We start from the raw sequence: 27,557 nt of genomic DNA, 5'->3' as shown, positions 1-27,557 counted from the left end.
CAGTCACCCTAGCGTTGAATGTATAAGTCAACCTATTCTTGGATTTATCATTCACCCTAGTCTTGCATGTTTCAGTCACCCTATTCTTGTGTGTATCAGTCACCCTAGTCATGTATATTCATCATCCTAGTCTTGCATGTATCAGTCACCCTAGCCTTGTATGTATCAGTAACCCTAGTCTTGAATGTATCAGTCACCCTAGTCTTGTATGTCACAGTCACCCTTGTCTTGTATATATCAGTCAGCTTAGTCGTTTATGTATCAGTCACCCTATTCTTGAATGTACCAGTCAGCCTAGAAATGCGTGTATCAGTAACTCTAGTTTTGTATGTATCGGTCACCCTAGTCTTGAATGTATCAGTCGCCCTATTCTTGAATGTATCACTCACCCTAATCTTGTATGTATCAGTCACCCTGGTCTTGTATGTATCAGTCACCCTAGTCTTGTATATCAGTCACCCTCGCCTTGTGTGTATCAGTCACCCCCATCTTGTGTTTATCAGTCACTCTCGCCTTGTGTGTATCAGTCACCCTCGTCAAGTGTATATCAGTCACCCTCGTCTTGTGTGTATCACTCACCCTCGTCTTGGTTGTATCAGTCACCCTTGTCTTGTGGATATCAGTCACCCTCGTCTTGTGTGTGTCAGTCACCCTCGTCTTTTGTGTATCAGTCACCCTCGTGTTGTGAGTGTCAGTCATCTTCGTCATGTGTATCAGTCACCCTTGACTCGTGGATATCAGTCACCCTCGTCATGTGTATATCCGTCACTCTAGTCTTGTTTATCAGTCACCCTCGTCTTTTGTGTATGAGCCGCCCTCGTCTTGTGTATATCAGTCACCCTAGTCTTGTATATCAGTCACCCTCGTCTTGTATGTATCAGTCACACAAGTTTTGTAGGCATCAGTGACCCTAGTATTGAATGTATCAGTCACCCTAGTCTTGTATGCATCAGTCACCCTAGTGTTGTATATATCAGTCACCCTAATCTTGCATGTATCAGTCACCCTAATCTTGCATGTATCAGTCTCCCAAGTTTTGAATGTATCAGTCACCCTTGTCTTGTATGCATCAGTCACCCTAGTCCTGTAAGTATCAATCACCATATTATTGAATGTATCAGTCACCCTAGTCTTGTATGTGTCAATCACCCTCGTCTTGCATGTATCAGTCACCCTAGTCTTGAAAGTATGAGCCTCCCTAGTCTTGTATGTGTCACTCATCCTGTTATTGTACGTAGCAGTCACCCTAGCGTTGAATGTATAAGTCAATCTATTCTTGGATGTATCATTCACCCTAGTCTTGCATGTTTCAGTCACCCTATTCTTGTGTGTATCAGTCACCCTAGTCCTGCATATTCATCATCCTAGTCTTGCATGTATCAGTCACCCTGATCTTGAATGTATCAGTCACCCTAGCCTTGTATGTATCAGTAACCCTAGTCTTGAATGTATCAGTCACCCTAGTCTTGTATGTCTCAGTCACCCTAGTCTTGTATATATCAGTCAGCCTAGTCGTTTATGTATCAGTCACCCTATTCTTGAATGTACCAGTCAGCCTAGAAATGCGTGTATCAGTAACTCTAGTTTTGTATGTATCGGTCACCCTAGTCTTGAATGTATCAGTCGCCCTATTCTTGAATGTATCACTCACCCTAATCTTGCATGTATCAGTCACCCTGATCTTGAATGTATCAGTCACCCTAGCCTTGTATGTATCAGTAACCCTAGTCTTGAATGTATCAGTCACCCTAGTCTTGTATGTCTCAGTCACCCTAGTCTTGTATATATCAGTCAGCCTAGTCGTTTATGTATCAGTCACCCTATTCTTGAATGTACCAGTCAGCCTAGAAATGCGTGTATCAGTAACTCTAGTTTTGTATGTATCGGTCACCCTAGTCTTGAATGTATCAGTCGCCCTATTCTTGAATGTATCACTCACCCTAATCTTGTATGTATCAGTCACCCTGGTCTTGTATGTATCAGTCACCCTAGTCTTGTATATCAGTCACCCTCGCCTTGTGTGTATCAGTCACCCCCATCTTGTGTTTATCTGTCACTCTCGCCTTGTGTGTATCAGTCACCCTCGTCATGTGTTTATCAGTCACCATTTCCTTGTTTATTAGTCACCCTCGTCTTGTGTGTATCAGTCACTCTCGTCTTGGTTGTATCAGTCACCCTCGTCATGTGTATATCAGTCACCCTCGCCTTGTGTGTATCACTCACCCTCGTCTTGGTTGTATCAGTCACCCTTGTCTTGTGGATATCAGTCACCCTCGTCTTGTGGATATCAGTCACCCTCGTCTTGTGTGTATCAGTCACTCTCGTCTTTTGTGTATCAGTCACCCTCGTCATGTGTATATCAGTCACCCTCGTCATGTGTATATCTGTCTCCCTCGTCTTGTGGATATCAGTCACCCTCGTCTTGTGTGTATCAGTCACCCTCCTCTTGTGTGTATCAGTCACCCTCGTGTTGTGTGTATCAGTCATCTTCGTCATGTGTATCAGTCACCCTTGACTCGTGGATATCAGTCACCCTCGTCATGTGTATATCCGTCACTCTAGTCTTGTTTATCAGTCACCCTCGTCTTGTGTGTATGAGCCACCCTCGTCTTGTGTATATCAGTCACCCTAGTCTTGTATATCAGTCACCCTCGTCTTGTGTGTATCAGTCACCCTCGTCTTGTTTGTATTAGTCACCCTCGTCATGTGTATATCAGTCACCCTCGTCTTGTGTGTATCAGTCACCCTCGTCATGTGTATATCAGTCACCTTCGTCTTGTGTATATCAGTCACCTTTGTCTTGTGTATATCAGTCACCCTAGTCTTGTATATCAGTCACCCTCGTCTTGTGTGTATCAGTCACCCTCGTCTTGTTTGTATTAGTCACCCTCGCCATGTGCATATCAGTCACCCTCGTCTTGTGTGTATCAGTCACCCTCGTCATGTGTATATCAGTCACCTTCGTCTTGTGTATATCAGTCACCGTAGTCTTGTATATCAGTCACCCTCGTCTTGTGTGAATCAGTCACTCTCGTCTTGTGTGTATTAGTCACCCTCGTCATGTGTATATCAGTCACCCCTGTCATTTGTATATCAGTCACCGGCGTCATTTTTATATCAGTCACCCTCGTCTTTTGTATATCAGTCACCCTCGTCTTGTGTGTATCAGTCACCCTCGTTATGTGTATATCAGTCACCCATGTCATGTGTATATGAGTCACCCTAGTCTTGTATATTAGTCACCCTCGTGTTGTGTGTATCAGTCATCCTCGTCTTGTGTATATTAGTCACCCTTGTCTAGTGTGTATCAGTCTCCCTCGTCATGTTTATATCAGTCACCCTCGTCTTGTGTGTATAACTCACCCCACTGATGCATCACCAACTCACCCTCATAGCACTGCAATATAAGGCCATCATCAAAGCGACGCAAACACTGAAGCAGAACATTGGTGTCGTGGTGAATGTTAGGTTATGTAAGGTTCGCCAGGAAACAGGACAAGTCTTTCCTGACGTGGGTCTTAGACAGATGATCACCCCCCGTTGCAGCTTCTGGTCATCTGACCGAGGCCTTCGGCCAGCGTGGCCGTGACTATCTCTGGTTACGGCCACGCTGGCGGGAGATTCGTCTGTAAAAACTTGCATTTGTGGTCACAGTGGTGCCTATGCTAACCTTCCTATGGTGTATAAATATACCTAGTTGGACGAATCTTATTGCAGCCAGCTGGTCCAGTTGTTAGCGCGTCGGTCTGGAGTTTTATGACTCTCTGATTACAGGTTCTAACCCCACCCGTGGTATGGTTTGTCTGCAATCGTGTCATTACGATTTCGTGAGTTGTGTTAGGGTACTTGGTTAAATTTAGTAAGCCTACACTGACCTAAAATTAAACCTTTTATTATGATTATTTTAACCTACAAAAGGCTTTATCAGGTGCCTGAAAAAAATACAAAACCAAAACATGCAGTAAATAGTGCTGGAACGTGGCCATAAGAGATACCAAGTTAAGGTGAGGTCAGGTGTATGTGAGGTGTCCGGCCACCGAGGTCAGGCAACGCTGAAAGAGGACTGAGCCTTAGGGATAGGTTGTATGTGATTCCTGTGTAGTTCAACGTAGCTCAAAACTAAATTGTGACAGGTTTAGCTAAAGTGCACCTCTCTCTTCAGTATTCTGTGTGATGGTATTTGTGACGTGAATGTCTGCTGATTCCGGACATTTCTCTCTTCCTCTGTCATTCTTCTGGTAGAGTAGATGTGCTTCTGTCAATTTCGTGATATTATTTGTGTACCACACATACATTCCCCGTGTCAGCTGCAGTATTCTGTGAGCGTATTTACGTTCCTGTAATCATGTGACTGGAGAGGGATGGTGACATCGATAGTATGTATATACAAACACATGCATAGTTCAAGACATTTAGTGAGGAAACGTCACTTGTGGTGAGACGTTTCCTCAATAAATGTCTCGAACTGTACATATGTGTCTTTGCCTTCATACTGTAATCATGTGTTCAAATCACTAGCAGTATCCTCTATATATACCCGATTGCGTCCTACTGAAAATCGCTGCTGTGACTCTGTTCCTGATGGGAAGAGTCTCTCAATGAATTCTTTAATAGTTTTCATGGTGAGGACAGCAACGCCAGTGTCAGCTGTCTGGGATGGAAGGGAGATGGAGATAACTGTCTGTCTAGTGGATACAGTCAGTTGGCAATCAGTGATGGTGTTTTCTCAGGGGTTGTTAATGATGGTAAGGAATTTGACTTTGCAGGAGAGAATGACGTCTTTGAGCAATCTCAAAGCGGAAAAGTATTCTCTATGTATGTTTGTTTATCCCGAAGGAACTCACTGTTGCAGAATTTGTTTGTAGAGAAAGCAGATCATGTTTATTTTGTGCAAAGCAGAACTAACGTCGTGGCTTTGCAGACGATGAGTGTACAGCCTCTCTACCCATCTTCCCTTTCTTCTCCTTCCTCTTTGCCTCCCATTCATCTCTCTCTCCTCATTTCACTCTCCGAAGCTTCCCTTTCTATCTGTCAACCTGTACCCCCTCCCATACAGCAACCCTATGTATATTATATGGGATACCGTGTAACTCATTAGCCAAGTACGAATCTGTCGGTCACCACAGTCGAAAAAAAATAGTGATATTAGACACTAACGACAACTCGGCCGATCTTCTACGGGACAGGAACACCCACCAACGTCTCTCTCTCTCTCTCCCTCTCTCTATCTATCTATCTATCTATCTGTCTATCTATCTATCTATCTATCTATCTACTCCAGATATGAATAAACTGACTGGTTCGATTCACTGGCACTGAAACATGGGAAATTTTCACCAGCCGCCCCTGGCCACCTAAAAGTAAAATAGGTACCCGTGCATTAGCCTACTGCTGTGGGACGCTTCCAGAGAAAATGTGTTGGAAAATTCTTCTCCTGTTGGAATGTAATTTCCTGTGTAAGAAAACAATCTGGACTGGTGAAAGAGAACTGCAGTAAGTGCTGGAAGTATTAAAGTGGTGGGTAAAAGATACCCGAGTGTTTAATAGTAGTAAAAAAAGTACACTATACCAAGTCAGATGTCGCATATTTATACATAGGGATGAGTATACGTAAATTCTCTCTCTCTCTCTCTCTCTCTCTCTCTCTCTCTCTCTCTCTCTCTCTCTCTCTCTCTCTCTCTCTCTCTCTCTCTCTCTCTCTCTCTCTCTCTCTCTCTCTCTCTCTCTCTCTCTCTCTCTCTCTCTCTCTCTCTCTCTCATTATTAATTATGCTTCTAAATCACTATACTTATTTCACCTCTCTTCCTTCATCTTCTGCCTTGCACTTTATTCTCATTTTTCTTCTCTGACCCATTTTTTTTGTCACATCTATCTCTCTCCTACGTCACACTTTTTATCTTCCTGTCTTCCCTCGCAAGTTTAGCGTCCCTCTTCCTTCATTCTCACCTTTTTTCCTTGATATTTTTGCCTCTCTAGTCTTTCCCCCTCATCCTCTGGTCCTCATATTTTCTAAATCCAAAATTTTCTCTGGATTTACATTTTTTCCTTTTCATCTTTTCTTATCACAAAGTCTCCTTTTCCAAACTTTCTCTTTACTTTTTCCTCTTCTCTTCCTCCTCCCTTTTCACTCTTCCATCCCTCCTGTCTCTTCTCCCCCTCCCTCCCCACCCCTCTTTACCTCTTCCCTACATCTCTACCGTCCGTCCCTTCTCCATCCCATAACTCTCTCTCCCCCTCTCCCCTCGCCCTCTCCTTCTTCCTTTCCTTCTCCTCCCCTTCTTGACCTTTCTTCCCTTATCCTTAAATCTCAATATTTTTTCTCTCCTACTTATGCAATTATTTTCTCCCCCTTCCCCATCTCTTTCTTTTTTTCCTAAACTAACACTTTAGGGTTGTACAGGATTAAGAATGGGAGTTCCAACCATGTGTTTTACCAGCTAAGAGCTCTTATCTTACCTGAGGTCGTTCCAAAGCCCAGCCCTGGCATTTACTTGATCGTAAAGTGATTTTTATAGACGTGTGTATTATTTAATATTGAGCAACACTTCAGCTAGGTAGAGGGTGAAGTTGGAGCCTTCTGCGAACAAGAGCTTTCGTGTGGTCACTGTTGCTATTCTCGGTTATATACACCTTAGACCGTGAGAATAGTGGAATGTACTGCAGTAGGCCTACTGGGCCATGCTAGGCAGGTCTATGTCACATCCACCCACACTCACTCATGTACCTGTCCAACCTAGTTTATATTAACTTCGAGTATCGTAAGTTTTAATTTGCAAATTTTGTTAAACAAATCGCTTTCAATACACTAGCTGGAGAATGTCTCTTGCGATCGGCTTCAAACCTTGAATAAGAACATAAGAAAATAAGAATGGAAGAACACTGCAGAAAGCTTACTGGCCCATAAAGGCAGGTCCTTATCAAAGCCACCACTACCCAAAGCTACCCAAGAATTTACATCCTTACCCATGACACCGATCAAACCCAGCCCCTCCCACTCATATATTCATTCAGTCTATTTTTATAAGCTACCCAAGGTCCTAGCCTCTATCACCCTACTCGGAAGTTTGCTCGACGCATCCACAACTCTGTTCGAAAACCAGTACTTACCTATGTCCTTTCTAAATCTAAATTTATCTAACTTAAGTCCTTTATTAGGTAAGACACATATGCAACAGTTAGGTATCTTTATTTCGAAACGTTTCGCCTACACAGTAGGCTTCTTCAGTCGAGTACAGAAAAGTTGATAGAAGCAGAAGATACTTGAAGACGATGTAATCAGTCCATCAAGTCTTCAAGTATCTTCTGCTTCTATCAACTTTTCTGTACTCGACTGAAGAAGCATACTGTGTAGGCGAAACGTTTCGAAATAAAGATACCTAACTGTTGCATATGTGTCTTACCTAACAATCTGTCGGTATTTTATACCATTTTAATGTTCATTAAGTCCGTTATGCTGCTGTAGAAGCTACCCAAGGTTCTCGCTTCATTGACTGTGCTTAAAAAAAAAATGTTCCACTCATCTATATCCCTGCTACTAAACTAGTGCATTTCTATATTCTGTCTAAATTTAAATTTCTCCACTTATTGTCACTATCAGGTCTAAAGAACTACTGGGAAAGATTCGTAATTACAAAAGTATACAGAATAAAAGTTTAAAACATCTTGAAATGTTGCTTTCACAAGTAACGAGTCAAGAAAATGATACAAAAAAATTACTGTTTCTTTAATAACATAGCAGTTCTCTGGAGCACTTACGAGCCTAAACTCGGCTTAAGATGATGACCGAAGAGAGCTCCAGCTTTGTATTAATATTGGTAGAATTACCGGCAATATGTTAAGTAAAAGGACACAAATGCAACTAATGTGACATTTTATTGTGACAACGTTTCGCTCTCCAGGAGCTTTGTCAAGCCGTTACAAACATTGTTTGTAACGGCTTGATAAAGCTCCTGGAGAGCGAAACGTTGCCACAATAAAATGTCACATTAGTTACATTTGTGTCCTTATAATTTAACGGAGCTTCAGCTTTCTTTGGCTCAGTGACTGAAGGGAAATTGACTTTTAAAGAGGCCTCACTCATGGAGTGATCTCGCACAAGTGTTTTTATTCCTCCACCCTGACTGTAGAATATGAGGATTTACCTAGCAGTTTTTTCTGTTCTAAAAGACTCACCCAGGTGTTCAGTAATGTTTTCTAGCCACTAGTTATGAACAAGCATACGTGAAGATAGACTTCTGTTGTAGCTGGCCGTAAATCAGCCGTAAATCAAGTCTCTAGACAAAGAATAATTCCCAAGCAAATAAAGACGATGGCATACATACAAAGGGTAATTTTTGAGCACCTGAATATTCTCTTCAATAATATTTACAGTATGTAAAAAGTACAAAAACAGCGACAACATGATAATGAGTGAGAAAGAGACACTCACTGTGATTATCTTTTCACTTTATACAGGATAGACCAGAGGCGAGAGACTGCCTCCAGCCAGGTGTGGAAACATAGCCTCAATCTGGCTGGGGTCAATCTCTCACCCAGTTAGTTGATGCATAAACCCGACAACGAATCAGAGTAGCCGGGGCCCCTCAGCAAGCTCTCTGAACTAACTTCCAGGTTGTTTGCTATAGAGGGAATGCAAAACCTGTGTGTGTGTGTGTGTGTGTGTGTGTGTGTGTGTGTGTGTGTGTGTGTGTGTGTGTGTGTGTGTGTGTGTGTGTGTGTGTGTGTGTGTGTGTGTGTATGTGTGTGTGTGTGTGTGTACTCACCTAATTGTGGTTGCAGGGGTCGAGACTCAGCTCCTGGCCCCGCCTCTTCACTGATCGCTACTGGATCCTCTCTCTCTCTGCTTCCTGAGCTTTGTCATACCTCTTCTTAAAACTATGTATGGTTCCTGCCTCCACTACTTCACTTGCTAGGCTATTCCACTTGCTGACAACTCTATGACTGAAGAAATACTTCCTAACGTCCCTGTGACTCGTCTGAGTCTTCAGCTTCCAGTTGTGACCCCTTGTCCCTGTGTCCCCTCTCTGGAATATGCTATCTCTGTCCACCTTGTCTATTCCCCGCAGTATCTTGTATGTCGTTATCATGTCTCCCCTGACCCTTCTGTCCTCCAGTGTCGTCAGTCCGATTTCCCTTAACCTTTCCTCGTACGACATTCCCTTGAACTCTGGGACTAGCCTTGTTGCAAACCTTTGTACTTTCTCTAACTTCTTGACGTGCTTGACCAGGTGTGGGTTCCAGACTGGTGCTGCATACTCCAGTATGGGCCTAACATACACAGTGTACAGTGTCTTGAACGATTCCTTATTAAGGTATCGGAACGCTATTCTCAGGTTTGCCAGGCGCCCGTATGCTGCAGCAGTTATTTGGTTGATGTGTGCTTCCGGTGATGTGCTCGGTGTTATGGTCACCCCAAGGTCTTTCTCCCTGAGTGAGGTCTGTAGTCTTTGTCCACCTAGCCTATACTCTGTCTGCGGTCTTCTTTGCCCCTCCCCAATCTTCATGACTTTGCATTTGGCTGGATTGAATTCGAGAAGCCAGTTACTGGACCACATGCCCAGCCTCTCCAGGTCTCTTTGCAGTCCTGCCTCATCCTCGTCCGATTTAATTCTTCTCATCAACTTCACGTCATCTGCGAACAGGGACACTTCAGAGTCTATTCCTTCCATCATGTCGTTCACATATATCAAAAATAGCACTGGTCCTAGAACTGACCCCTGTGGGACCCCGCTCGTAACAGGCGCCCACTGTGATACCTCTTCACTCGTTGCTGCCTCCTTGTCAGGTATTCCCTTATCCATTGCAGTGCCCTTCCTTTTACGTGTGCCTGTGTGTGTGTGTGTGTGTGTGTGTGTGTGTGTGTGTGTGTGTGTGTGTGTGTGTGTGTGTGTGTGTGTGTGTGTGTGTGTGTGTGTGTGTGTGTTTGTGTGTGTGTGTGTGTTGAGCACTGAATAAATTGTTAGGTACTCGGTGTAAGGCACACTAGTGACGTACTCTGGCAAAGTTCACTAGTACTCACACCCTCCCTACTTCTTCCATACAGGCAGTACAAGAGGTCGTGGGCGTTGGATGTACTCTTTTTACTATCGATGCAGTCTAGCCATAAGTGATGAACTCTAGTCACTAGTGATGTACTCTAGTCACTATTTATGCCTTCTAGTCACTAGTGATGCACTGAAGCCACAAGTAATGCACTCTAGTCACTATGATGCACTCTAGTCAATAGTGATAGTGATGTACTCTAGTCACTAGTGATGTACACTAGACACTAGTGATACACTCTAGACACTAGTGATGCACTCTAATCATTATTCATGCACTCTAGTCACTAGTCATGCACTCTAGTCACTAGTGATGTACTCTGGCATAGTTCACTAGTACTAACCTCCCTGCTTCTTCCATACAGGTGGTACAAGGGGTCACGTGCACTAGGTGGCAGCAGTGGGATGTGGATGGTGGGCGGGTCACTAGTACTGGGGCGTGTGGGCGTGGATGACTCTGCCCAGTACACCTGTGTGGCCAATAACACAGCTGGTGAGACCAGGTACTCTGCCCACCTGCTAGTCACTCTTCCAATCTCTGTCCAGGTGAGTCACATTCCCCTTGGTTACCCTTCCAGTCTCTGTCCAGGTGAGTCACCCTCACCTTGTCACCCTTCCAATCTCTGTCCAAGTGAGTCACCTTCCCCTGGTCACCCTTCCAATCTCTGTCCAGGTGAGTCACCTTCCACTTGTCACCCTTCTAATCTCTGTCCAGGTGAGTCACCTTCCCCTGGTCATCTTTCCAATCTCTGTCCAGGTGAGTCACTTTCCCCTGGTCACTCTTCCAATCTCTGTCCAGGTGAGTCATCTTCCACTGGTCATCCTTCCAATCTCTGTCCAGGTGAGTCACCTTCCACTGGTCACCCTTCCAATCTCTGTCCAGGTGAGTCACCTTCCCCTGGTCACCCTTCCAATCTCTGTCCAGGTGAGTCACCTTCCACTGGTCATCCTTCCAATCTCTGTCCAGGTAAGTCACCTTTCCCTGGTCATCCTTCCAATCTCTGTCCAGGTGAGTCACCTTCCACTGGTCACCCTTCCAATCTCTGTCCAGGTGAGTCACCTTCCCCTGGTCACCCTTCCAATCTCTGTCCAGGTGAGTCACCTTCCACTGGTCATCCTTCCAATCTCTGTCCAGGTGAGTCACCTTCCCCTGGTCATCCTTCCAGTCTCTGTCCAGGTGAGTCACCTTCGTCTCGTCATCCTTCCAATCTCTGTTCAGGTGAGTCACCTTCCATGGTCATCCTTCCAATCTCTGTCCAGGTGAATCACCTTCCACCTGTCACCCTTCCAGTCTCTGTCCAGGTGAGTCACCTTCCCCTGGTCATCCTTCCAATCTCTGTCCAGGTGAGTCACCTTCCCCTGGTCACCCTTCCAATCTCTGTCCAGGTGAGTCACCTTCCACTGGTCATCCTTCCAATCTCTGTCCAGATAAGTCACCTTTCCCTGGTCATCCTTCCAATCTCTGTCCAGGTGAGTCACCTTCCACTGGTCACCCTTCCAATCTCTGTCCAGGTGAGTCACCTTTCCCTGGTCACCCTTCCAATCTCTGTCCAGGTGAGTCACCTTCCACTGGTCATCCTTCCAATCTCTGTCCAGGTGAGTCACCTTCCCCTGGTCACCCTTCCAATCTCTGTCCAGGTGAGTCACCTTCCCCTGGTCATCCTTCCAATCTCTGTCCAGGTGAATGGAGATTGCTGGGAGTCCTGAGTTCATTCATCTCAATCTATACAAAAACACAGACACATGTCTGCGGTCAGTGAAAGTTACTGACACATGTCTGCAGTCATTGAAAATTGTAGATACATGTCTATTGTCAGTGAAAGTTACTGACCGCGAGTTCCTGACATGTGTTTGCGGTCAGGGAAAGTTACTGAGGCATGTCTGCGGTCGTGGAAAGTTACTATGACTGGGGAAGTATCCAAGATACATGTTTCAGGTCAGCTTGTTTAAGTGAAGCAGCATCTGGTGTCAGCGAATTACGTACACTGAGGGGAAGATCTGACAGGCACCTGCTGAGGGAAAGATCTGACAGGCACCTGCTGAGGGAAAGATCTGACAGGCACCTGCTGAGGGAAAGATCTGACAGGCCCCTGCTGAGGGAAAGATCTGACAGGCCCCTGCTGAGGGAAGATCTGACAGGCACCTGCTGAGGGAAAGATCTGACAGGCACCTGCTGAGGGAAAGATCTGACAGGCACCTGCTGAGGGAAAGATCTGACAGGCACCTGCTGAGGGGAAGATCTGACAGGCACCTGCTGAGGGAAAGATCTGACAGGCACCTGCTGAGGGAAAGATCTGACAGGCACCTGCTGAGGGAAAGATCTGACAGGCACCTGCTGAGGGAAAGATCTGACAGGCACCTGCTGAGGGGAAGATCTGACAGGCACTTGCTGAGGGAAAGATCTGACAGGCACCTACTGAGGGGTCAACGCAAGTTAATGACACTTACAGATTTGATGTCGTAATCGACAGACTTGATTATTTAATGAGGTTCGAAGGTTGTCAGCTACACGACTAAGACTGCATGTCATCTGCTCAACACCTGTCAAGAATAATTTAATACCTGAAAGAAAGATTAACGCTGACAGCCTATATAAACACTGTGAGATATACGCACCTCTCTGTGTATGTGAACTAAGAGATATACGCACCTGTCTGTGTATATACACTGAGAGATATACACACTTTTCGGTGAATATACATTGAGAGATATATATGCACTTCTCGGTGTATATACAGTGAGAGGTATACACACACTTCTAGGTAAATATACAATAAGAGAGATACATACACCTCTCCGTGTATATGCCTTGAGATATATACACCTCTCCGTGTATATGCCTTGAGATATATACACCTCTCCGTGTATATGCCTTGAGATACATACACCTCTCCGTGTATATGCCTTGAGATATATACACCTCTCCGTGTATATGCCTTGAGATACATACACCTCTCCGTGTATATGCCTTGAGATATATACACCTCTCAGTGTATATGCCTTGAGATATATACACCTCTCCGTGTATATGCCTTGAGATATATACACCTCTCTGTGTAAATATCCCGTGCAAATCATGTTGACACTAATGTAACATTTAGTCACATTTGTTCAACATTTATATAATATGTACGATAATTCATTAAGTGTGAAACGCAAATAGAACGTTGCTTGAATTATTCATTATTGTTAGATGTTGTGAATTATAATTGACGTTAGACTGTACTGAAACGTTTTTCTGGACTGTTAACTATTTGCATGTGTTGACGTAGGTGTTACAAGTGTTGACGAAGGTGTTGATGTAGGAATTACAGGTACCGATGCAGGTCTTTCAGGTGTCGACGCAGGAGTTACAATTGTCGACGCAGGAGTTACAGGTGTCGACGCAGGAGTTACAGGTGTCGACGCAGGTGTTACAATTATCGACGCAGGGGTTACATGTGTCGACGAAGGAGTTACAGGTGTCGACGGAAGAATTACAGGAGTTGACACAGGTGTTACACGTGTTGCAGGTGACGCCGCGGGAGGTGCAGGTAGACGCTGGGGGTCGACTGGAGCTCAGGTGTCACGTCTCAGGTGAACCTGTCGACACCGTCACCTGGTATAAGGACGGCACCGTGCTCAGGTGAGTTTCCCTCACACGGCACCGTGCTCAGGTGAGTTTCCCTTACAAGGCGCCGTACTCAGGTGAGTTTCCCTCACACGGCACCGTGCTCAGGTGAGTTTCCCTCACACGGCACCGTGCTCAGGTGAGTATGTGTGTGTATTTTACATCAGCGTATGTGAGTGTGTATGCTGGTTGTCTGGCTGTGTATGTAGTTATGTGAGCTAAGGTGATAAACAATCTTGTTTATCTTTCAACAGACCCGATTTATGATGTCGGTGATGTCTGCCCTAGTTCACCTTCCCTCTCACCCGTGTATTTCCCTTTTTCTTATATATTGCCCTTTTTCCTGTGTATTGCCCTTTCTCCCGTGTATTTCCCTTTCTCCTGTATATTGTCCTTTCTCCTGTGAATTGCCCTTTCTCCCGTGTATTGCCCTTACTCCTGTATAATGCCCTTTCTCCCGTGTATTTCCCTTTCTCCTCTATATTACCCTTTCTCCTTTGTATTGCCCTTTCTCTAGTGTATTGCCCTTTCTCTAGTGTATTGCCCTTTCTCTCGTGTATTGCCCTTTCTCTCGTGTATTGCCCTTTCTCCAGTGTATTGCACTGGGGCACTGAAGTCTACCAACTCAGGCTAACACTCCTGAAGTCTCCCAGCTCAGACTAACACTACTGAAGTCTCTCAGCTCAGACTAACACTACTGAAGTCTCTCAGCTCAGGCTAACACTACTGAAGTCTCTCAGCTCAGGCTAACACTACTGAAGTCTCTCAGCTCAGGCTAACACTACTGAAGTCTCTCAGCTCAGACTAACAATACTGAAGTCTCTCAGCTCAGGCTAACACTACTGAAGTCTCTCAGCTCAGGCTAACACTACTGAAGTCTCTCAGCTCAGGCTAACACTACTGAAGTCTCTCAGCTCAGGCTAACACTACTGAAGTCTCTCAGCTCAGGCTAACACTACTGAAGTCTCTCAGCTCAGACTAACACTACTGAAGTCTCCAAGCTCAGACTAACACTACTGAAGTCTCTCAGCTCAGGCTAACACTACTGAAGTCTCCTAGCTCAGACTAACACTACTGAAGTCTCCAAGCTCAGACTAACACTACTGAAGTCTCCCAGCTCAGACTAACACTACTGAAGTCTCCTAGCTCAGGCTAACACTACTGAAGTCTCTCAGCTCAGGCTAACACTACTGAAGTCTCTCAGCTCAGACTAACACTACTGAAGTCTCTCAGCTCAGACTAACACTACTGAAGTCTCCAGGCTCAGACTAATACTACTGAAGTCTCGTAGCTCAGGCTAACACTACTGAAGTCTCTCAGCTCAGGCTAACACTACTGAAGTCTCCAAGCTCAGACTAACACTACTGAAGTCTCTCAGCTCAGGCTAAAACTACTGAAGTCTCCCAGCTCAGACTAACACTACTGATATCTCTCAGCTCAGACTAACACTACTGAAGTCTCCCAGCTCAGGCTAACACTACTGAAGTCTCTCAGCTCAGGCTAACATTACTGAAGTCTCCAAGCTCAGACTAACACTACTGAAGTCTCTCAGCTCAGGCTAACACTACTGAAGTCTCTCAGCTCAGGCTAACACTACTGAAGTCTCTCAGCTCAGACTAACACTACTGAAGTCTCCTAGCTCAGACTAACACTACTGAAGTCTCCCAGCTCAAACTAACACTACTGAAGTCTCCCAGCTCAGACTAACACTACTGAAGTCTCTCAGCTCAGGCTAACACTACTGAAGTCTCCCAGCTCAGACTAACACTACTGAAGTCTCTCAGCTCAGGCTAACACTACTGAAGTCTCCTAGCTCAGACTAACACTACTGAAGTCTCCTAGCTCAGACTAACACTACTGATGTCTCTCAGCTCAGGCTAACACTACTGAAGTCTCTCAGCTCAGGCTAACACTACTGAAGTCTCCCAGCTCAGACTAACACTACTGAAGTCTCCCAGCTTAGACTAACACTACTGAAGTCTCCTAGCTCAGACTAACACTACTGAAGTCTCTCAGCTCAGACTAACACTACTGAAGTCTCCCAGCTCAGACTAACACTACTGAAGTCTCCCAGCTCAGACTAACACTACTGAAGTCTCCCAGCACAGACTAACACTACTGAAGTCTCCTAGCTCAGACTAACACTACTGAACTCTCCCAGCTCAGACTAACACTACTGAAGTCTCCTAGCTCAGACTAACACTACTGAAGTCTCCCAGCTCAGACTAACACTACTGAAGTCTCCCAGCTCAGACTAACACTACTGAAGTCTCTCAGCTCAGGCTAACATTACTGAAGTCTCCAAGCTCAGACTAACAATACTGAAGTCTCTCAGCTCAGGCTAACACTACAGAAGTCTCTCAGCTCAGGCTAACACTACTGAAGTCTCTCAGCTCAGACTAACACTACTGAAGTCTCCTAGCTCAGACTAACACTACTGAAGTCTCCCAGCTCAGACTAACACTACTGAAGTCTCCCAGCTCAGACTAACACTACTGAAGTCTCTCAGCTCAGGCTAACACTACTGAAGTCTCCCAGCTCAGACTAACACTACTAAAGTCTCTCAGCTCAGGCTAACACTACTGAAGTCTCCTAGCTCAGACTAACACTACTGAAGTCTCCTAGCTCAGACTAACACTACTGATATCTCTCAGCTCAGGCTAACAATACTGAAGTCTCTCAGCTCAGGCTAACACTACTGAAGTCTCCCAGCTCAGACTAACACTACTGAAGTCTCCCAGCTCAGACTAACACTACTGAAGTCTCCTAGCTCAGACTAACACTACTGAAGTCTCTCAGCTCAGACTAACACTACTGAAGTCTCCCAGCTCAGACTAACACTACTGAAGTCTCCCAGCTCAGACTAACACTACTGAAGTCTCCCAGCACAGACTAACACTACTGAAGTCTCCTAGCTCAGACTAACACTACTGAACTCTCCCAGCTCAGACTAACACTACTGAAGTCTCCTAGCTCAGACTAACACTACTGAAGTCTCCCAGCTCAGACTAACACTACTGAAGTCTCCTAGCTCAGACTAACACTACTGAAGTCTCCTAGCTCAGACTAACACTACTGAAGTCTCCCAGCTCAGACTAACACTACTGAAGTCTCTCAGCTCAGGCTAACGCTACAGAAGTCTCCTAGCTCAGACTAACACTACTGAAGTCTCCCAGCTCAGACTAACACTACTGAAGTCTCCCAGCTCAGACTAACACTACTGAAGTCTCCTAGCTCAGACTAACACTACTGAAGTCTCCTAGCTCAGACTAACACTACTGAAGTTTCCCAGCTTAGACTAACACTACTGAAGTCTCCTCGCTCAGACTAACACTACTGAAGTCTCCCAGCTCAGGCTAACACTACTGAAGTCTCCCAGCTCAGACTAACACTACTGAAGTCTTCTAGCTCAGACTAACACTACTGAAGTCTCCTAGCTCAGGCTAACACTACTGAAGTCTCCCAGCTCAGACTAACACTACTGAAGTCTCTCAGCTCAGACTAACACTACTGAAGTCTCTCAGCTCAGACTAACACTACTGAAGTCTCTCAGCTCAGACTAACACTACTGAAGTCTCCTAGCTCAGACTAACACTACTGAAGTCTCCCAGCTCAGACTAACACTACTTAAGTCTCCTAGCTCAGACTAAGACTACTGAAGTCTCCCAGCTCAGACTAACACTACTGAAGTCTCCCAGCTCAGACTAACACTACTGAAGTCTCCCAGCCCAGACTAACACTACTGAAGTCTCCTAGCTCAGACTAACACTACTGAAGTCTCCTAGCTCAGGCTAACACTACTGAAGTCTCTCAGCTCAGACTAACACTACTGAAGTCTCTCAGCTCAGACTAACACTACTGAAGTCTCTCAGCTCAGGCTAACAGTACTGAAGTCTCTCAGCTCAGACTAACACTACTGAAGTCTCCCAGCTCAGACTAACACTACTGAAGTCTCTCAGCTCAGGCTAACACTACTGAAGTCTCCCAGCTCAGACTAACACTACTGAAGTCTCTCAGCTCAGGCTAACACTACTGAAGTCTCCCAGCTCAGACTAACACTACTGAAGTCTCTCAGCTCAGGCTAACACTACTGAAGTCTCCCAGCTCAGACTAACACTACTGAAGTCTCTCAGCTCAGACTAACACTACTGAAGTCTCTCAGCCCAGGCTAACACTACTGAAGTCTCCCAGCTCAGACTAACACTACTGAAGTCTCTCAGCTCAGACTAACACTACTGAAGTCTCTCAGCTCAGACTAACACTACTGAAGTCTCCCAGCTCAGACTAACACTACTGAAGTCTCTCAGCTCAGACTAACACTATTGAAGTCTCTTAGCTCAGACTAACACTACTGAAGTCTCTCAGCTCAGGCTAACACCACTGAAATCTCTCAGCTCAGGCTAACACTACTGAAGTCTCTCAGCTCAGACTAACACTACTGAAGTCTGTCAGCTCAGACTAACACTACTGAAGTCTCCCAGCTCAGACTAACACTACTGAAGTCTCCCAGCTCAGGCTAACACTACTGAAGTCTCTCAGCTCAGGCTAACACTACAGAAGTCTCCTAGCTCAGACTAACACTACTGAAGTCTCCCAGCTCAGACTAAAACTACTGAAGTCTCCCAGCTCAGACTAACACTACTGAAGTCTCCTAGCTCAGACTAACACTACTGAAGTCTCCTAGCTCAGACTAACACTACTGAAGTCTCCCAGCTCAGACTAACACTACTGAAGTCTCCTAGCTCAGACTAACACTACTGAAGTCTCCCAGCTCAGGCTAACACTACTGAAGTCTCCCAGCTCAGACTAACACTACTGAAGTCTCCCAGCTCAGACTAACACTACTGAAGTCTTCTAGCTCAGACTAACACTACTGAAGTCTCCTAGCTCAGGCTAACACTACTGAAGTCTCCCAGCTCAGACTAACACTACTGAAGTCTCCTAGCTCAGACTAACACTACTGAAGTCTCCCAGCTCAGACTAACACTACTGACGTCTCCTAGCTCAGACTAAGACTACTGAAGTCTCCCAGCTCAGACTAACACTACTGAAGTCTCCCAGCTCAGATTAACACTACTGAAGTCTCCCAGCTCAGACTAACACTACTGAAGTCTCCTAGCTCAGACTAACACTACTGAAGTCTCCTAGCTCAGGCTAACACTACTGAAGTCTCTCAGCTCAGACTAACACTACTGATGTCTCTCAGCTCAGACTAACACTACTGAAGTCTCTCAGCTCAGGCTAACACTACTGAAGTCTCTCAGCTCAGACTAACACTACTGAAGTCTCCCAGCTCAGACTAACACTACTGAAGTCTTTCAGCTCAGGCTAACACTACTGAAGTCTCCCAGCTCAGACTAACACTACTGAAGTCTCTCAGCTCAGGCTAACACTACTGAAGTCTCCCAGCTCAGACTAACACTACTGAAGTCTCTCAGCTCAGGCTAACACTACTGAAGTCTCCCAGGTCAGACTAACACTACTGAAGTCTCTCAGCTCAGACTAACACTACTGAAGTCTCTCAGCTCAGGCTAACACTACTGAAGTCTCCCAGATCAGACTAACACTACTGAAGTCTCTCAGCTCAGACTAACACTACTGAAGTCTCTCAGCTCAGACTAACACTACTGAAGTCTCTCAGCTCAGACTAACACTACTGAAGTCTCCCAGCTCAGGCTAACACTACTGAAGTCTCCCAGCTCAGACTAACACTACTGAAGTCTCTCAGCTCAGACTAACACTACTGAAGTCTCTTAGCTCAGACTAACACTACTGAAGTCTCTCAGCTCAGGCTAACACTACTGAAATCTCTCAGCTCAGGCTAACACTACTGAAGTCTCTCAGCTCAGACTAACACTACTGAAGTCTCTCAGCTCAGACTAACACTACTGAAGTCTCCTAGCTCAGACTAACACTACTGAAGTCTCCCAGCTCAGACTAACACTACTGAAGTCTCCTAGCCCAGACTAACACTACTGAAGTCTCCCAGCTCAGACTAACACTACTGAAGTCTCCCAGCTCAGACTATCACTACTGAAGTCTCCCAGCTCAGACTAACACTACTGAAGTCTCCTAGCTCAGACTAACACTACTGAAGTCTCCTAGCTCAGGCTAACACTACTGAAGTCTCTCAGCTCAGACTAACACTACTGAAGTCTCTCAACTCGGACTAACACTACTCAAGTCTCTCAGCTCAGGCTAACACTACTGAAGTCTCTCAGCTCAGGCTAACGCTACTGAAGTCTCTCAGCTCAGACTAACACTACTGAAGTCTCCCAGCTCAGACTAACACTACTGAAGTCTCTCAGCTCAGACTAACACTACTGAAGTCTCCCAGCTCAGACTAACACTACTGAAGTCTCCCAGCTCAGGCTAACACTACTGAAGTCTCTCAGCTCAGACTAACACTACTGAAGTCTCCCAGCTCAGACTAACACTACTGAAGTCTCCCAGCTCAGACTAACACTACTGAAGTCTCCCAGCTCAGACTAACACTACTGAAGTCTCTCAGCTCAGAGTAACACTACTGAAGTCTCCCAGCTCAGACTAACATTACTGAAGCCTCCCAGCTCAGACTAACACTACTGAAGTCTCTCAGCTCAGGCTAACACTACTGAAGTCTCCCAGCTCAGACTAACACTACTGAAGTCTCTCAGCTCAGGCTAACACTACTGAAGTGTCCCAGCTCAGACTAACACTACTGAAGTCTCTCAGCTCAGACTAACACTACTGAAGTCTCTCAGCTCAGGCTAACACTACTGAAGTCTCCCAGCTCAGACTAACACTACTGAAGTCTCCCAGCTCAGACTAACACTACTGAAGTCTCTCAGCTCAGACTAACACTACTGAAGTCTCCTAGCTCAGACTAACACTACTGAAGTCTCCCAGCTCAGGCTAACACTACTGAAGTCTCTCAGCTCAGGCTAACACTACTGAAGTCTCTCAGCTCAGACTAACACTACTGAAGTCTCCTAGCTCAGACTAACACTACTGAAGTCTCTCAGCTCAGACTAACACTACTGAAGTCTCCCAGCTCAGACTAACACTACTGAAGTCTCTCAGCTCAGACTAACACTACTGAAGTCTCTCAGCTCAGGCTAACACTACTGAAGTCTCTCAGCTCAGACTAACACTACTGAAGTCTCCCAACTCAGACTAACACTACTGAAGTCTCTCAGCTCAGACTAACACTACTGAAGTCTCTCAGCTCTGGCTAACACTACTGAAGTCTCCCAGCTCAGGCTAACACTACTGAAGTCTCCCAGCTCAGACTAACACTACTGAAGTCTCTCAGCTCAGGCTAACACTACTGAAGTCTCCCAGCTCAGACTAACACTACTGAAGTCTCTCAGCTCAGACTAACACTACTGAAGTCTCTCTGCCCAGGCTAACACTACTGAAGTCTCCCAGCTCAAACTAACACTACTGAAGTCTCTCAGCTCAGAATAACACTACTGAAGTCTCTCAGCTCAGACTAACACTACTGAAGTCTCCCAGCTCAGACTAACACTACTGAAGTCTCTCAGCTCAGACTAACACTATTGAAGTCTCTTTGCTCAGACTAACACTACTGAAGTCTCTCAGCTCAGGCTAACACTACTGAAATCTCTCAGCTCAGGCTAACACTACTGAAGTCTCTCAGCTCAGACTAACACTACTGAAGTCTCTCAGCTCAGACTAACACTACTGAAGTCTCCTAGCTCAGACTAACACTACTGAAGTCTCCCAGCTCAGACTAACACTACTGAAGTCTCCCAGCTCAGGCTAACACTACTGAAGTCTCTCAGCTCAGGCTAACACTACAGAAGTCTCCTAGCTCAGACTAACACTACTGAAGTCTCCCAGCTCAGACTAACACTACTGAAGTCTCCCAGCTCAGACTAACACTACTGAAGTCTCCTAGCTCAGACTAACACTACTGAAGTCTCCTAGCTCAGACTAACACTACTGAAGTCTCCCAGCTCAGACTAACACTACTGAAGTCTCCTAGCTCAGACTAACACTACTGAAGTCTCCCAGCTCAGGCTAACACTACTGAAGTCTCCCAGCTCAGACTAACACTACTGAAGTCTCCCAGCTCAGACTAACACTACTGAAGTCTACTAGCTCAGACTAACACTACTGAAGTCTCCTAGCTCAGGCTAACACTACTGAAGTCTCCCAGCTCAGACTAACACTACTGAAGTCTCCTAGCTCAGACTAACACTACTGAAGTCTCCCAGCTCAGACTAACACTACTGACGTCTCCTAGCTCAGACTAAGACTACTGAAGTCTCCCAGCTCAGACTAACACTACTGAAGTCTCCCAGCTCAGACTAACACTACTGAAGTCTCCCAGCTCAGACTAACACTACTGAAGTCTCCTAGCTCAGACTAACACTACTGAAGTCTCCTAGCTCAGGCTAACACTACTGAAGTCTCTCAGCTCAGACTAACACTACTGAAGTCTCTCAGCTCAGACTAACACTACTGAAGTCTCTCAGCTCAGGCTAACACTACTGAAGTCTCTCAGCTCAGACTAACACTACTGAAGTCTCCCAGCTCAGACTAACACTACTGATGTCTCTCAGCTCAGGCTAACACTACTGAAGTCTCCCAGCTCAGACTAACACTACTGAAGTCTCTCAGCTCAGGCTAACACTACTGAAGTCTCCCAGCTCAGACTAACACTACTGAAGTCTCTCAGCTCAGACTAACACTACTGAAGTCTCTCAGCTCAGGCTAACACTACTGAAGTCTCCCAGCTCAGACTAACACTACTGAAGTCTCTCAGCTCAGACTAACACTACTGAAGTCTCTCAGCTCAGACTAACACTACTGAAGTCTCTCAGCTCAGACTAACACTACTGAAGTCTCCCAGCTCAGGCTAACACTACTGAAGTCTCCCAGCTCAGACTAACACTACTGAAGTCTCTCCGCTCAGACTAACACTACTGAAGTCTCTTAGCTCAGACTAACACTACTGAAGTCTCTCAGCTCAGGCTAACACTACTGAAATCTCTCAGCTCAGGCTAACACTACTGAAGTCTCTCAGCTCAGACTAACACTACTGAAGTCTCTCAGCTCAGACTAACACTACTGAAGTCTCCTAGCTCAGACTAACACTACTGAAGTCTCCCAGCTCAGACTAACACTACTGAAGTCTCCTAGCTCAGACTAACACTACTGAAGTCTCCCAGCTCAGACTAACACTACTGAAGTCTCCCAGCTCAGACTATCACTACTGAAGTCTCCCAGCTCAGACTAACACTACTGAAGTCTCCTTGCTCAGACTAACACTACTGAAGTCTCCTAGCTCAGGCTAACACTACTGAAGTCTCTCAGCTCAGACTAACACTACTGAAGTCTCTCAACTCAGACTAACACTACTGAAGTCTCTCAGCTCAGGCTAACACTAGTGAAGTCTCTCAGCTCAGGCTAACGCTACTGAAGTCTCTCAGCTCAGACTAACACTACTGAAGTCTCCCAGCTCAGACTAACACTACTGAAGTCTCTCAGCTCAGACTAACACTACTGAAGTCTCCCAGCTCAGACTAACACTACTGAAGTCTCCCAGCTCAGGCTAACACTACTGAAGTCTCTCAGCTCAGACTAACACTACTGAAGTCTCCCAGCTCAGACTAACACTACTGAAGTCTCCCAGCTCAGACTAACACTACTGAAGTCTCCCAGCTCAGACTAACACTACTGAAGTCTCTCAGCTCAAAGTAACACTACTGAAGTCTCCCAGCTCAGACTAACACTACTGAAGTCTCCCAGCTCAGACTAACACTACTGAAGTCTCTCAGCTCAGGCTAACACTACTGAAGTCTCCCAGCTCAGACTAACACTACTGAAGTCTCTCAGCTCAGGCTAACACTACTGAAGTCTCCCAGCTCAGACTAACACTACTGAAGTCTCTCAGCTCAGACTAACACTACTGAAGTCTCTCAGCTCAGGCTAACACTACTGAAGTCTCCCAGCTCAGACTAACACTACTGAAGTCTCCCAGCTCAGACTAACACTACTGAAGTCTCTCAGCTCAGACTAACACTACTGAAGTCTCCCAGCTCAGACTAACACTACTGAAGTCTCCCAGCTCAGGCTAACACTACTGAAGTCTCTCAGCTCAGGCTAACACTACTGAAGTCTCTCAGCTCAGACTAACACTACTGAAGTCTCCTAGCTCAGACTAACACTACTGAAGTCTCTCAGCTCAGACTAACACTACTGAAGTCTCTCAGCTCAGACTAACACTACTGAAGTCTCTCAGCTCAGACTAACACTACTGAAGTCTCTCAGCTCAGGCTAACACTACTGAAGTCTCTCAGCTCAGACTAACACTACTGAAGTCTCCCAACTCAGACTAACACTACTGAAGTCTCCCAGCTCAGACTAACACTACTGAAGTCTCCCAACTCAGACTAACACTACTGAAGTCTCTCAGCTCAGACTTACACTACTGAAGTCTCTCAGCTCTGGCTAACACTACTGAAGTCTCCCAGCTCAGGCTAACACTACTGAAGTCTCCCAGCTCAGACTAACACTACTGAAGTCTTTCAGCTCAGACTAACAGTACTGAAGTCTCTCAGCTCAGACTAACACTACTGAAGTCTCTCAGCTCTGGCTAACACTACTGAAGTCTCCCAGCTCAGGCTAACACTACTGAAGTCTCTCAGCTCAGGCTAACACTACTGAAGTCTCTCAGCTCAGGCTAACACTACTGAAGTCTCTCATCTCAGACTAACACTACTGAAGTCTCTCAGCTCATACTAACACTACTGAAGTCTCTCAGCTCAGACTAACACTACTGAAGTCTCTCAGCTCAGGCTAACACTACTGAAGTCTCCCAGCTCAGACTAACACTACTGAAGTCTCCCAGCTCAGGCTAACACTACTGAAGTCTCTCAGCTCAGGCTAACACTACAGAAGTCTCCTAGCTCAGACTAACACTACTGAAGTCTCCCAGCTCAGACTAAAACTACTGAAGTCTCCCAGCTCAGACTAACACTACTGAAGTCTCCTAGCTCAGACTAACACTACTGAAGTCTCCTAGCTCAGACTAACACTACTGAAGTCTCCCAGCTCAGACTAACACTACTGAAGTCTCCTAGCTCAGACTAACACTACTGAAGTCTCCCAGCTCAGGCTAACACTACTGAAGTCTCCCAGCTCAGACTAACACTACTGAAGTCTCCCAGCTCAGACTAACACTACTGAAGTCTTCTAGCTCGGACTAACACTACTGAAGTCTCCTAGCTCAGGCTAACACTACTGAAGTCTCCCAGCTCAGACTAACACTACTGAAGTCTCCTAGCTCAGACTAACACTACTGAAGTCTCCCAGCTCAGACTAACACTACTGACGTCTCCTAGCTCAGACTAAGACTACTGAAGTCTCCCAGCTCAGACTAACACTACTGAAGTCTCCCAGCTCAGATTAACACTACTGAAGTCTCCCAGCTCAGACTAACACTACTGAAGTCTCCTAGCTCAGACTAACACTACTGAAGTCTCCTAGCTCAGGCTAACACTACTGAAGTCTCTCAGCTCAGACTAACACTACTGAAGTCTCTCAGCTCAGACTAACACTACTGAAGTCTCTCAGCTCAGGCTAACACTACTGAAGTCTCTCAGCTCAGACTAACACTACTGAAGTCTCCCAGCTCAGACTAACACTACTGAAGTCTTTCAGCTCAGGCTAACACTACTGAAGTCTCCCAGCTCAGACTAACACTACTGAAGTCTCTCAGCTCAGGCTAACACTACTGAAGTCTCCCAGCTCAGACTAACACTACTGAAGTCTCTCAGCTCTGGCTAACACTACTGAAGTCTCCCAGGTCAGACTAACACTACTGAAGTCTCTCAGCTCAGACTAACACTACTGAAGTCTCTCAGCTCAGGCTAACACTACTGAAGTCTCCCAGATCAGACTAACACTACTGAAGTCTCTCAGCTCAGACTAACACTACTGAAGTCTCTCAGCTCAGACTAACACTACTGAAGTCTCTCAGCTCAGACTAACACTACTGAAGTCTCCCAGCTCAGGCTAACACTACTGAAGTCTCCCAGCTCAGACTAACACTACTGAAGTCTCTCAGCTCAGACTAACACTACTGAAGTCTCTTAGCTCAGACTAACACTACTGAAGTCTCTCAGCTCAGGCTAACACTACTGAAATCTCTCAGCTCAGGCTAACACTACTGAAGTCTCTCAGCTCAGACTAACACTACTGAAGTCTCTCAGCTCAGACTAACACTACTGAAGTCTCCTAGCTCAGACTAACACTACTGAAGTCTCCCAGCTCAGACTAACACTACTGAAGTCTCCTAGCCCAGACTAACACTACTGAAGTCTCCCAGCTCAGACTAACACTACTGAAGTCTCCCAGCTCAGACTATCACTACTGAAGTCTCCCAGCTCAGACTAACACTACTGAAGTCTCCTAGCTCAGACTAACACTACTGAAGTCTCCTAGCTCAGGCTAACACTACTGAAGTCTCCTAGCTCAGACTAACACTACTGAAGTCTCCTAGCTCAGACTAACACTACTGAAGTCTCCCAGCTCAGACTAACACTACTGAAGTCTCCTAGCTCAGACTAACACTACTGAAGTCTCTCAGCTCAGACTAACACTACTGAAGTCTCCCAGCTCAGACTAACACTACTGAAGTCTCTCAGCTCAGACTAACACTACTGAAGTCTCCCAGCTCAGACTAACACTACTGAAGTCTCCCAGCTCAGGCTAACACTACTGAAGTCTCTCAGCTCAGACTAACACTACTGAAGTCTCCCAGCTCAGACTAACACTACTGAAGTCTCCCAGCTCAGACTAACACTACTGAAGTCTCCCAGCTCAGACTAACACTACTGAAGTCTCTCAGCTCAGAGTAACACTACTGAAGTCTCCCAGCTCAGACTAACATTACTGAAGCCTCCCAGCTCAGACTAACACTACTGAAGTCTCTCAGCTTAGGCTAACACTACTGAAGTCTCCCAGCTCAGACTAACACTACTGAAGTCTCTCAGCTCAGGCTAACACTACTGAAGTCTCCCAGCTCAGACTAACACTACTGAAGTCTCTCAGCTCAGACTAACACTACTGAAGTCTCTCAGCTCAGGCTAACACTACTGAAGTCTCCCAGCTCAGACTAACACTACTGAAGTCTCCCAGCTCAGACTAACACTACTGAAGTCTCTCAGCTCAGACTAACACTACTGAAGTCTCGCAGCTAAGACTAACACTACTGAAGTCTCCCAGCTCAGGCTAACACTACTGAAGTCTCTCAGCTCAGGCTAACACTACTGAAGTCTCTCAGCTCAGACTAACACTACTGAAGTCTCCTAGCTCAGACTAACACTACTGAAGTCTCTCAGCTCAGACTAACACTACTGAAGTCTCTCAGCTCAGACTAACACTACTGAAGTCTCTCAGCTCAGACTAACACTACTGAAGTCTCTCAGCTCAGGCTAACACTACTGAAGTCTCTCAGCTCAGACTAACACTACTGAAGTCTCCCAACTCAGACTAACACTACTGAAGTCTCTCAGCTCAGACTAACACTACTGAAGTCTCTCAGCTCTGGCTAACACTACTGAAGTCTCCCAGCTCAGGCTAACACTACTGAAGTCTCCCAGCTCAGACTAACACTACTGAAGTCTCTCAGCTCAGGCTAACACTACTGAAGTCTCCCAGCTCAGACTAACACTACTGAAGTCTCTCAGCTCAGACTAACACTACTGAAGTCTCTCTGCCCAGGCTAACACTACTGAAGTCTCTCAGCTCAGACTAACACTACTGAAGTCTCTCAGCTCAGAATAACACTACTGAAGTCTCTCAGCTCAGACTAACACTACTGAAGTCTCCCAGCTCAGACTAACACTACTGAAGTCTCTCAGCTCAGACTAACACTATTGAAGTCTCTTTGC

The 27,557-nt window shown here is 45.8% G+C and overlaps 1 protein-coding gene across 1 annotated transcript in view; it reads left to right on the top strand.

Moving 5' to 3' along the window:
• The window catches only part of LOC128684068 (cell adhesion molecule Dscam2), a 569,487-nt gene that overhangs the window by 335,406 nt on the left and 206,524 nt on the right, over nt 1–27,557 (top strand). Inside the window, exons 4-5 of the mRNA XM_070091026.1 lie at nt 10,406–10,586; nt 13,553–13,665. Coding sequence (XP_069947127.1) covers nt 10,406–10,586; nt 13,553–13,665 — 294 coding nt within the window. The remainder of the gene's footprint in view (nt 1–10,405; nt 10,587–13,552; nt 13,666–27,557) is intronic.

The sequence above is a fragment of the Cherax quadricarinatus genome, chromosome 3 (assembly GCF_038502225.1).
Source record: "Cherax quadricarinatus isolate ZL_2023a chromosome 3, ASM3850222v1, whole genome shotgun sequence".
Classification (NCBI taxonomy): Eukaryota; Metazoa; Arthropoda; class Malacostraca; order Decapoda; family Parastacidae; genus Cherax; species Cherax quadricarinatus.
Note: the sequence above shows the minus strand (reverse complement) of the source record. Positions and strands in the feature narration are given on the sequence as shown.